General features: G+C 42.5%; 1 protein-coding gene across 1 annotated transcript in view; it reads right to left on the bottom strand.

Annotated features, from left to right (window-relative positions):
- Positions 1-13,618, bottom strand: part of dpf1 (double PHD fingers 1) — a gene marked incomplete at its 5' end in the record, with an annotated part of 49,768 nt that overhangs the window by 4,311 nt on the left and 31,839 nt on the right. The window contains 1 exon segment of the mRNA XM_080460205.1: positions 3,173-3,292. Coding sequence (XP_080316331.1) covers positions 3,173-3,292 — 120 coding nt within the window.

Below are 13,618 nucleotides of genomic sequence, written 5' to 3'. Positions count from 1 at the left end.
GCCTCGTGTTCATTTTGCCTCAAAAACTGTCCAAAAAATAACTCAAATTCACTTCATAGTGCCGCCAATTATTGACAAAAAATATTTTTTCCTTAAATCCAGCTCTCTAGTATTTCAAATAAGATTCTTTGTTTTAGTTTTCCCTGTTACTTGCTTACAACTGTAAACGATTTATTACGTCAGCCTCACTCCCTGGCCTTTATCTGTCTGCTCTGTGACAGGACCATACCAGTGTTTTGCATGCATTAGCCCATTAACTACAAATCACATGGATCTTTTTTTTATTCTCTTCTTTTATTTTTCAAAAAATGAACATGTGGGAGGGGGAAAAAAAAAGTATATTTATGTAAATACAGTACATGCAATCAAATAAGTACACACCACATACACTGTAATGTATGACCAGAAGGTACAAACACATCCCATACCAAAGCTTTGGATGGAAAAATAAATAAATAAATTATACAACCATTGTAAGAACAAATAAAACAAATACTGCTTGCAATTCACAACCAAAAGACACACTAATGGTAAAAACAGTCTCTCACAAACTCTTGTATTGTCCTTGTTACAATGGGATACACTTGCGAAGGAAGAATCAGACAAAGTTTTATGAAATCACACTTGGCAGATGCACAAGCAGCTAAAACTGTAAAGTGTGCAGCACATAACACTCTCAACAATCGTGTGTTTTTTGGCCAGACGAGAAGGTCAAACCAAGATGGATCATTCACATGTCAGTGCCAATAAATCTGCCTGTATGAACTACAAAGAAGAGATTTGTGTTGAGTGAAAATGAACACATTAAATGTCTCATTTTTTTTTTAAAAATCCTACTGTACCAGTGCATGTGTACACAAGCTGCCACAACCAAATACATTGATTTGGTATTTCTAGTTATCTCACTTTCACTCCCGACTTGAGGTTTTCTGCCAAGATCGAGTTCTTTTCCCCCCCAGTTATGTTTATTCTTCATTATACCTCGTAAGAAAATCCATCATTTATTATGCCTGTCATTATTGACTGTGACTCCTTTGACAAGTGAATTCAACTTGTACAAATGTAAACAACTCCTTGTTTATATGTGTTGGTAAATGTGTGAAAAGTCTCTTAGAACAATTTACATTACAGACAGTTTCCCAAAGGACATAACAATGCGTTTAGTTTTGTTTGTTGAGTTGTTTTGATTTTCAGACAGCCATTGTTTGCCATTCATTTCCATCAGTATTCAACTTGCAACGACTTCATCAAGAGTTATCACATCACAATGAATATCATTACACATTTTAAATTACTTTTTTTGTTTGCCAAAAGTTGCATTAATGTTGCTCAGCAATGTAGTCTCAGACAGTAGATTAAATTAAAACTACCCAAAAGTAAAGCCAACATAAATGTAACTGCCCCACTTGGCTGGTTGCAGTATAGACAATGATACAATTCCCTCCCTTCTCACTCCACAAGGAACCGGAGCCAAAGTTAAACGCTCCAAGCACACATTTAGTATAATATGTTCCAAAAAACGATGCTGTATACATTGAGCCATTTGCTGACAAAGAGACAATCGAGACAGCAAAAAAAAAAAAAAATGTGTCGAAAAGGATTGATGAACATGTAGTTTTTCTCATTCTGACACAGCGATTAACACAACAGCCCAAGAATATACTGAGGAAATTTCCACTCAAATGTCAACCTCGCATGTGCCCTATTTTTGTGAAAATTCCATAAAGTCCCAGAAGGAATGTGTTCGTACTCTCAATTCAGATAAGAGCTCGTTTAATCATTCTTTTGGTGTCATAAAATGAGGGTGCAGCATTGTTAATGTAAGTCCGAGGTTCCCATTCGGGGTTTTTTTAACCCCCCTGAATGGCTCTAAGAAATGCTGCACGCCCCTTTATGATGTCTGAAGTTCTAAAAGATTGCAGTGAAGCCAACTCCAGCAGAGAACAGCCACTGTCACCAACACACAAAAACCGAATGCCTTGAAAGTAAAAGCAATGGGTAGTTTCTATGTTCGCACAATACGCACTAATCTTGACAAGTATTGTGAGTAATGAAATGAATTGCAATGAATACTTAAACAGAAGTTGATAGATGTAAAAGTACATGTTGTTAATTTCTTATTGACGCTCTGTTAAAGGTGCTCCTTCTCTTGCCCCTAATTTATTCTCTTTGTGACCTTGGGGTCTTGCATCCAGGGCAATATGGCTCCATCTGATTGGTCCAATATTTTAACAGAGCAACTTACAAGGAAAATAGAAACTAGTTGGACCAAATTTACTGAATTGCTTCAGTTGGTAACATCAAAATGAATCAATGTGATTTATTTAGATTTTACCAATTAAAGCAATTCAGTTAAGATGGTCCAACTATTTTATTTTTTTTAAGTGTAACTTCCGTAAGTCTTTTGTAATACATACTCTACATATTGCCCCTCTTCAGGTCACCCACAAAGTAAATTTGCTCTATATTGTACAGCCGCAGTAGATTCCTTCGTCAGTCATCCTGTAGATTTCCCTGACATGTGCAAACCTAATTTTGAACCGACATTACCAAAGAGAATCCCCGATCCCCAGGTTGGGAACCATGGATGGATGTAGTTTTACATGATTTAGTTCTATTCGATTGAGATACTGCAGCTCCTGCCCTGAATATTGTTCAGGTTAGCACACATGGCACCAGGAAAATAACAACACTCATATTTGGTTTAACTTTTGTACATTTCTCTTCATATTAGATATAAGAAAGAAAAAGCACACATTATTGGCCTCTTTCAATATTTTTTTTCTCACACGAATGTCTCAACTGTTAAACAGTTCAAACTTCAGACATCAGTTGTACTGTTAATAGTAACTTTTTGGGTTTTTCTTCATGTGCATGTTTTGAAGGTTTGGGCTATCACTGTGGTCTCTGCAAGTTGATTTTCATACTGAAGTGTAATCAAGGCAACCAATGGCCGCCTTGACTAAACCTCAACATTACATCAAAGAACTAATAATACACTGTACAAGATTTGTATTAAGATGGGCTGAAACAGAAACGCTGGTATGGTCCATCCAATTTACACTTTTCGAAGAAAACTTGCAATTTCCTTATAAAAAAAAACATTCCAGAAATGTGCATCAACAGAGCACTGCCTTCCTCCGGCCAATCACTCCTTTCAGCGGTGCCCTACCTGAGCGTCCACAGTCCGCACAGGAGATAAGGTCTTCGGGACAGCCCGTCTTCTTTGAGCCCCCGAGGCAGAAATCGCAGTAGCCATTTGCAATGACTGAGCCGTCTGGTGCTTTCTTGGCTGTGAGGAGAAAAGACAAAAACAAAGAGGTAAGAACACGTGTGGCTTTACCTTTCTACCGAGTGGACTCTTGGGAGAAAGGGGTGAAGAGTAGAGTGTAAACTCATAAGTCAGACTTATGAAACGTTGCCCTGGAGTGAAGAAGCCGCATCGGCCTCACAACAGTGAGACAGATTGAAGAGAGGAAGACTATAAAAGTCCCCGGAAGATCAACAAGGCAGCCATCACAGAGATGTGCTGAGGAGTGCATCGACAGAGAGAGGGTGATTAGAGATAAAATGTTGGGATATGAAGAAAAGAAGAAGGAAGACATGCATCCAAGTCCCTGCTGCTCCCCATTTATTTGTTTGCTTTGCTGAATACAAGGCCACAGCTGAAGCCCGGGACTCTCCAAACCCCAGTTCACCCAGGAAGCGTTCGGGAGGGGGGGGAGAGGTGCATAGAAAGGAACGTCCGCTGGGAGCCTCCGGGGTCTGGTAAATATTGTCAGGAGTGGAGGGGATGGAGGAGGAGGGGGAGAGGAAGAACTGAAGAAAGAAAAAGTAACAAGCAGTGTGGGTACGTGTGCGTGCAGTGGAAAGTTGCTGGGACAGACCTGCCCTCACGCTGAGCACGGAAAGGCAAGTGCTCCGTGTGAAGCCATTTCATAATAATTATTAACAAGAGAGAAATTCCCTGCCACACTGCTGTGTATATACGTGCAAATCCGAGTGTGTGTGTGTGTGTGTGTGTGTGTGTGTGTGTGTGTGTGTGTGTGTGTGTGTGTGTGTGTGTGTGTGTGTGTGTGCGTGTGTGTGTGTGTGTCTCACATCTACCCCCCTCCGTCTCTTGTCTGTCTGTCTCACTGCCGTTGATTGCATAATCACTTTAATGGAAGCAATCGCGTAACCACCGCAGTCTAGTTTGTATGGAGGCTTTCTTCTCGAAGATGTAATGCAGTGGATGGCAACCCTCACAATGAGTCACCACCCGACAGGACGGAGCAAATACCAACACAATAGAAACGGATTACACAGGTACCCTCCAAACTCCTACACTCGCAGAAAACCATTCATCCTGCAGGAAAAGAAAGAAGAAAGTGCACAGCGGCACGCAGACAGACAACGCTTTAGGTGATGTTGTGCATGTAGGCTCACATGAGAGACAGAGAGGTCATTAATCCATCCATTTTCAGGGTGGAGTCTAGCTTTGGCCGGAAGGGGGGGGTGAATTTGATGGAATTTGATGGTGAGAATAGGGAAGGAAGAGGAGGAGGAGTGAGAGGGAGAGATTGGGTTTCTACTCGACAGAGTCTGGCTTTAATCCTCAGAGAAATAAAATAATAAAAAAAAAGAAAAAGAGAGAGAAAGGCTCTCTCTTGATCAGGATGAGAGACAGACCGACAGAACGGGGAAGGGGAGGGGAATGATGAGCTCTACCTGCTGCTGCAGGATTCAACAGGGTTACACTGAGACAAAACCACAAGCAAGAGGCTGTCGTCTGTATTGTGCAAACCGCATCAGACTTTGGAGCCGAGCTGCGTACTTTCACAAGTGGTGCAGTAACATTATACCAGTATCGTCTATTCTGAGGTACCGACCGTCACTAGAAATCAACTGTGTTCGTTCCCATTGAGCAAGTAAACAAGAAATTTCAGTACGGGAGATAAAAAAAACAACAGATGCTTACTAATATTCACGTGATACTTTTTCCACACTAAGTCCCCCATCCTCATAATACTTAATAATCTTTCTCTCAAGTGATGATATTATGAGATTGTGCTGGTGTCAGCTTTTTCAAAAGATGAGATTTAATGGAGGGAAGAAAAGAAAAAAGGAAAGAAAAGGAATTACCTGCACATTATTAGGTGAGATGTGCAGTGAAAAGATATGTACTGACCTATTTTTTGCCCTTTAATTAAACTCATCATTCAGGCATTGTGGTCTTTTGTGAATCGCATTGTTGCCATGATAAAGTGTTAATAAATTCTGTATACACACTAGAGAGGTAGAGGGAGATTATCAGGATATATCATTATTACCAAAATATTGTCCGCCTTTCTTTAAGACTGTAGAAATGACATTGCCAGAATGTTAGCTGCTTCAACAGTGCTTTGAGTTGGCATCTGGACACAATGACAAGTTAAAGATGTATATATGAACAATTTACAGGCTGTTCATGATGAATATATTGTGCCATATAAAAGGTGCTGACTAAACAAAAACGTATCTATTGTGCATAAATACGATGCGCTAACTGGGAGTAGGAGGACTTTATGTCAACACCAGAGAAGTTTAAAACATCTTTTATCATTATTAACACAGATTCTAAAAACCCGACGCAAACAGCCCAGTCTTCTGACATCAACTCAAACTCATCCAAGTTTGGAAGACAAGTTAGAAATGTGAAAGTTACCAAATATGGTCAGTTGCTCAATAAAGGGTCACAAAACTTTCTACAATATATTTACACTTTTTAGAGATGGAGTCAGAGAAATATGTGTGATGCCACCAAACAGTCCCAGGCCATCAACGTCTATTGTTCTTTCTTTTGCTAAAGGAATCACAATAATGCAATTGGTGCATTTTTACAATCGTGTCTAGTTGCATTTAATGCTGCTTTATTTAAACTACTGAATGTACTTCAGAAGAATCAGTGAAAAAATAAAATGCCAGTTCTTTTGAATTATGGCGACCCCTTGTGGCCCCAGTGATCATGACAGAAGCAATGCAGTGAGGCATGAGACTAAACATACTGAGAGAGAACTTTCGAAAGACGGATTCATGGTGGAGGTTCCTGACTAACGTGTACCATGTCAAACAAAACGTAAACACTGACTTTTTAAACTTATTTAAGGACGCAAAGGAACACAATGGATCGAGATAACCCAACAGTGAACACTTCCATGTAAAAAATTCCGTATGAAGCTACTCAAATTCAAATTATCATAACATGTTTACAGTTGCCATGGAAATTAAAGTCTGGTAGTATATCTATGACGTTGGCTCAAACTGTTTGTTTGATATTGTCGCCTTGTGAATGTGACAAATTCCCGCCAATTCAGTTAAGAGTGATATTATTTGAGTAGTAACGTTCTGGAAGTCATTTGCACCATAAACTCTGTGCAGGATCGGTCCTGCAGGTCAGAAGAAATTGATCCATCTTCTATACCACTTTATCCAAAATAGAGTTTGGCTCAATACATCCTGCAAAGGTCACCAGGCCGTCACAGAGCCAACCAGAGAGAAACAGATAATCACAAACACTCCCCTCTGGGCAAATCTATACAAATCACCAAAATAAAAAAAATAAAAAAACTTTTTGGAGTGTGGGCATGGTTTTAGATTCGCGCACAGGGAGAACGTGCAAACACCCCAAAGAAAGAAAGGTCCACAAGTCCAAACTCAAACCAGGGACATAGTGTCACTGTGATGGAAGAGAGTGAACCACTGCAAGAAATTTCGGGGGGTGTTTCAGTACATCATCTTAACAAATTAACTTGTAACACACAAATTGTTGTTAAAAGTCAACAGGTATTAAACTTTTCATCATGCAAAGTTAATTTATAAAAAGTCACAGCATGAGTCCTGCAAGTCATCCAATGTAGGGATGCTTAACCCTTTATCTAAGTTTGGGCTAAACAAAAGAAATCTACAGTAAATCAGCACCTGGGAACCTCCTATACCTCCCGCACTGTTTTCGGCATCCAGGTATAACAAATTGGACCTAACTTGCTGTGACTGTTGCTGCATCCACTCGTGTAGCTAAAGAACAGCGCATTGCCCACTGTGCAAAAACAAAGGGGCTCAAAATAGACTCGATCAAAAACGCCGGGATGCGAGATGACAATCCGTACACTTATACAACAAATATATTCTACAAGTGTATTTACTTTTGAAGAAATCAACAACGGAGCCAGATGTTTACAGAGTGTAGCAGGAGGATGCATAAAGCTGAGGAGACGTATGTGGCGTGCAGGCCTGGAGCCAACGCAAACACGCTTTTGTATTTTTGTTCTGATCAAAAAAAATTGCTTTTGTCTTTACTGCTTTTATTTGGACTTTACTGCTGCTGATTGGCCCTCAGTCCCTGGTGTGTTAACAGGCACGCATGTGAATTGCCCCACATGTGGGACACACACACACAATTTATTATTTTTTATCTGCGCTATAGCTATGAGTGCACGTGTACCTTTGTTAGCCTTTGAATTTCTGCATGTGTGTTTGTGTGTGTGTGTGTGTGTGTGTGTGTGTGCGTGTGTGTGTGTGTGTGTGTGTGTGTGCGCACGCAGACCCTAGAGAGTGAATCAGCAGGTCCTGACGCATGTGAGTGAGTCGGGGCTGCCCGCTGGCCTGCCTGCGTGGAGGAAGAAACTCCATCAATGATTAAACGCCCGCGGCCATGTTTCAGAAGCCGCCTGCAACCACTGACACGCCATCGCCGGCAAAGGGAGGGAGGGGAATGGGGATAGAGAGTGGGGGAATGAAAAGGAGTGAGCTAATGAGCAAAAATAAAAGAGATATATGGCGAGCGCAATGAAAGGAAGGGAAATTGAAGCAAAGAAAGCAAGGAGCCATCGGGCACGCTTCCCTTTTTGCCCTCTTCTTCCTCTCCATCAACCCCCCAAATTTTACCAGCTTCAGCCACCATTTCCACCCTCTCTTTTTTTTTTTTTTTTTTCAAAATTCATCCACATCTCCCTCCTTTACCTGACTGCCTCCCCTCCTCCCCCTTCCTCCCCTCCGCTCCTCTTCCAATTACCAGGAGGAGTATGAGCAGAACCGCACACTTCACAGCTTTCAAGTGTTGGAGAGAGATCCTCCTGGGAATTATCCAGCAAGAGATGAATCCTCAAATGCCCCCCCCCCCCCCCCCCCCCCCCCACCCCACACAGCACCTACCCTTCCCCATCCTTCCTCCCTCTCCTTATAATTTCTTTCTCCTCCGTCTCATTTTCTCTCTTTTCTTACTCCATGCTCCTCTTTCACTACGCCGTGCTGTTATTCCGCCTCCTGAGCTACCTCAAGCCCTACGCTTTCTCCACCACATTGTCTTTTTAACCTCTTGTATTTCTTCTTTTTTTGATAAATCTTTTCATGATACAGTGTTTTCAGTGCATTTAGGGTTCCGACTACAAATTCTTCCCCCCCCCAAAAAAAACACTGCAAGGGAGTGTGTGTTTTTTTTTGTGTGTTGAATTCAGGACGAATGCTGCACCGTTGCAGAACATCTCAGAAGCGAAACCCTGGTTTCAGGCTTACTTGCAATAGTTATTTTTGACGTCATTTAATTCTTGTTTCAACTATGATAATATTTTTTTTCAAAAATGGACAAAGATAATCTTTCACTCTGCAACTTTGACTATAAATGCAAATCTGAATTTTATTAACCGGGTAAGTCAGTTGAGAATGAATTGTCATTTCGAATGTCGACCTGGTCAAGAGCAAACAGCTCGAGGAAAAATCCCCTGGAGCATCTGCAGTACAACTATTGTTCTCATATAATAACACAAGTATGTGAAGGCCACACTCATACAAGAGTTTTAAGCCCCGTGAATTAGGTACAACTTGTTTCGACAACCTCCAGGTCACCACTGATTCAAGGCTACTAAAGTAAAGGAGTTCAAACAAACATACACAGAGATGTTTCTTTAGTTCTGTACATTTCTTTCTCTAAAGGTTTCCTTTCTTTATCTTCGGTCTGTCCTCGTCTTCCACCTCCCTCTAAGAGTCTGACATGGAACCAATGGCACAGCCGCACTCTGAGTGGTTGATAATCTCATCCTCTGGGCAACCACAGTGGAAGCTGCTTCCATCCCAAAGCAGATAATGTTGGCCTCTCCACGCACATGCACACGCACACGCACGCACGCACACACGCACACACACACACACACACACACGAGCATGCACGTAATAAACCTACCTGTTGACTTTTCTCACTCCCACTCTACCCTCACTTTCAAAATTTCCTCATATATTTTTTTTTCCTGACAGCGTACCGGCTTCTTGACTTTGCATATTGAGGGATAACATTTGCATGACATTTGCTCAAATTGATTGAACTTATTTAATAAGCGCCCTTTGACTTTTGTCAAAAACATAAAATACTCAAAAGGTAAGCTAAAAAAAAATAAAAAATACTAAACTTGCTTAATCAAGCGTGAGCTTTAGATGCGAATTAATGAGTGATGAGGAAATGTTTTCAGCAGGTACCGGGGCTCTTTACAATCAAGGAATGCAACAAACGTGCTGGCACTGCAGGTGTAGATGGAAGGAAGAGCAAGGGGGTGCAGAAAGGGGAGAAGCAAAGGTGCGGCAAGGAGGGGGAAAAAAAAAAAATAGGAAGAAAGTGAGGAAGCACAAAGGGGGAAGAGATGGAAAAGGAGGCAAAAAAAGTGGCTCTTGTTGTATCGGAGCAGCGGTGTGTGAAAACACACACTCTGCACTCCTGTCGCCTCGCTGCTTAATGAGGAGAGCCTCTCTGGAGGAGCGTGCACGCACAAACACAATGAGAACACACACACACACACACACATACACACACACACACACACACACACACACACACACACACACACACACACACACACACACACACACAGACGAAGACACCCACAAGCACGCACATACAGTAGAGTGCACAGGCGCACACAAAGATTTACAGCCCAGCCTTTGCATAATAACTTTTGCAGTCCAGTTTCGGTCCCATCCCCCCACTTGCTCCCTTTAATGTGATGAATGAGAGTCCCTGTGACCCCCATGCTGCACGTGCACACATAATTACAGTCACAAGTCGCAAACATTGCACATATTTTAACATAAAACAAATGGATGAAGAAAGGGACAACACATGCAGTACAAAGAGCGGCGTGCACGTGTGCTCACACAGACGCACGAGCCCAAAAGCTCAAGGAGACATTTTCAGTTTTGTTTTTTTTTCTTCTTATGCAGACAAGGAGGCAGAGATGCAGTCAGATGGAAACCGTCAGTCACACATGAAAAGTCACTGGCTTCCTTCCTCTCTCTTTCTCCACCTTCCTCCTCTCGGTCTTTCTCCCCTCCTCTTCCTCCCTCTTTCTGTTTGCACTTTCATGCATTCTCATTATTGCTGCTGCTCTCTCTGCCTCTGATTCGATCTCTTCTCTGCGCTTCATTGTGCTTCTTCTCTTTTTTTTTTTCTTTTCCCCTCCCTTTCCTTTCCATATTTGGTCTGTCTCTCCATTTTTTTTTTTGCCTGCTTTACTCTCAAAGAGGAAATTGGAACTCTTTCCTGCAATCCATCTGTTGTCACACTAATGCCTGCACCAGTGCCATGCTCTGTTCTTCCTCTGTCTTTTCCCCACTTCCATCTCTGCATGCACACACGCACACACGCACACACACACACACACACACACACACACACACACACACACACACACACACACACACACACACACACACACACACACACACACACGGACACACAACTTTCCCTCATGTCCAGTCAGCAGGTTGCATAACTCCCAGTGCATTGTGGGGCTGGATGCATGCATTTGTGCGCGTGCTGTTTGAGAGTGTGCAATGTGAGCTTGCGTGCAGAGATGACATTGCAAAGTAAAGAGGACAGAGGCAGTTTTGGTGCATAATAAAACTTGATCTATGGCTGCTTTGTGATCACATGGACCCACAGCAATGACGCGCACCCACACGTACGCACACACACACACACACACACACACACACACACACACACACACACACTGAGCCATCTTCTAGTATGTGCACATTTAGCAAACAGAAGCACACACAAATAAATCACAGACACACTGTCGTATAAATCATTCATGTAATGACACACGCATAACACAAGTGCCAGTGTGCACAATACTTTACACATGTGCTTTCATTTGCACACTCTCAAAAACGCCACTTTGCCATTACAAACGCGTGTCCTGTTGGCGAAGAGTTAAAATTCAAATTCTGAGTCCCATTTTGATCAGGAGGCGAATGTGCCTGAGACTGTTTGAATTGTGCCCTACTTCGCATGGTCCACTATGTACTGAATGTCAGTCCTGCACGTCGTGTGGAATAAAACAATGCACGAAAAGGTGAGAACTGCCATATTTTCACTCTGGAACAGGAACGTTGGCTCTGTCACTGTGCCGCAGTCACAGCACAGTCACTCTGACAAGAATCTATCAAAGTTTTCATCAATTAAATCTCGATTGCATCTGTATGGCCAGATTTTCCTTTTACCCATTTGTACGGTTGCGGAAATAATTCCTGTGTCTGTTTCTCGGCTCCTCATCTCCTGGCAGAGTTTTACAGTGGCTGGTATGTTCAGTCACAGACAACAGGAGATGGATGGAGTGGGTGAGAATGGATTTTTTGGGGGGTGGGTGTCGGCGGCGGCGGTGGTGGAGGTGGTGGTGGAGGGGAGGGTTGTGGTTGTGTGGAAGCTTTATCCAAACATGGCCGAGACAACTGAGGGACCACAGAAGAAACCAGCCGGCAAGCCACAGCACCACATCTTAAGACAGAATAGCAAATGAAGCAGACTCCAATATTACCCTGCCTTCACCACTCCAACTGTCTGGGGGAATCTATATGATGAATCATGAAGAGATTTTTCTTTTTCCTCTTTCTGTATAACTCTCTCTCTTTCTCGCTCTGCTTCTCTCTTTGTCTGTTTTCTCTCTCTCCTCCCATTCTTTATGTTATTTTTAATGAACTCCTCTGTGCCCCTGCTGCTCCTTCTCCCCCCAAACTTCTATAATTCTCTCTCCTTTTTTTTTTCTCCCCTCGCCCTCCCTCTCTGTCTTTTCTGTTCTCTCTATAACTCCTCTCTCTCTCTCTCTCTCTCTCTCTCACTCTTTTCAATGTACATAACAGTGTACTCTTTAGGAGGGAGCCCTGGTGGTATCTATGGCAACCAGATTGCTAGGCAACAGCCATTTCTCCCTTCCTCTCCTGCGCTGTGCAGCAGCGGCAACAATCAACCAATCAGAAGCTGGACGGGAATGTCGGAATACCTGAAAACTTCTGGACACGTTCAGTAAGACCAGCGAGTGATTTCAACATGCAATATCACACACATGTAAATAGGATCAATCCATTTCCACACTCTGTATTACAGTAAACAGTGTGTCATTAGGTGGATTCAGCCTGGTTAAAAAAATAAAAAATAAAAAAAAAATCCAATTAAATTACAATAAAATACAGATTTCATCTGACAAAACAGCAGTTTTGCTTTAGTCGCTGTGCACACAGACAGATATTAGAATCCACACATGTTCATTAGCATACAATTAGACCTCTGCGCACAAACCGCTGGAGCCCACTGGAATGAAGTTTCAAAGATGACTCATTAAACACAAGTGTGTGAGGGTAATTTAGCAAGCCCTGGCTTCCCACATACTTCAAATTAAGCCAAGGAAAAAGAAATCAGGCAACCGGTACATGTAGGCCAAACTCTACAAAGAAATCAATACGAATCACCGGGTTTGAGGAAGTTTCTAGTGGCATTTCATAGCACAAAGACCGCGCGAAGTGACAAAGACTGATCCCAGCTGCGGAACACATCTGTATCTGCCCAGTGACACTGCTAGAAATGGCAAAGCAATAAACACAAGAGCTAAAATCTTTGCACTCTTCAAATCACCTTTGCTGCAATTCTGAAGAGACAGACAGATAAATGTAGAAGGGGAAGAAGAAGGAAAGAAAAAAAAAAAAAAAGCCAGACACATGGTTGGGAGTGGCTGTTTGAGGTTGTCTTGTGTATCGATGTTGGTTGATCAAAATTCGTCCTTTACCCCTCTGTCTGCAGACAGCGGGGAGGAGGGGGACAGAGACGCCATTTTGAAACACAAAGGCAAAAAAAAAAAATAAATGAAAAAAGGGGGGAAAAATGCACAACCAACAATGGTGAGTAGAAACAGAGGGATTCTGACCTTCAAAGGGCTCAATTACATGTTACACGCACACACACACACACACACACACCCACACACACGCACACGTACACACATACACACTTGAAGTTCGGCATGATTGCCCGTACTCCACATTAAAACAATTCAGTGGCACAAATGGACACACAAATACAGACTGAAAATGCCTGTGTGTGGGTTTTCAGTGACTCTTTGTTCAATCACACACATATAGAAATACACACACACACACACACACACACACACACACACACACACACACACACACACACACACACACACACACACACACACACACAGTCTCAGAGCGTCCCTGCTGCTCCACACTGTAGGACCGTCTGTCCATCCAGATAAAGTGGCCTCTGAATCTCGGTTCTGATTTGAGGGGGTGGGGTGGGGTGAGGTGGGGATTT

Source organism: Lipophrys pholis (genome assembly GCF_963383615.2).
Source record: "Lipophrys pholis genome assembly, chromosome: 3".
In the NCBI taxonomy this organism is placed as follows: domain Eukaryota; kingdom Metazoa; phylum Chordata; class Actinopteri; order Blenniiformes; family Blenniidae; genus Lipophrys; species Lipophrys pholis.
Note: the sequence above shows the minus strand (reverse complement) of the source record. Positions and strands in the feature narration are given on the sequence as shown.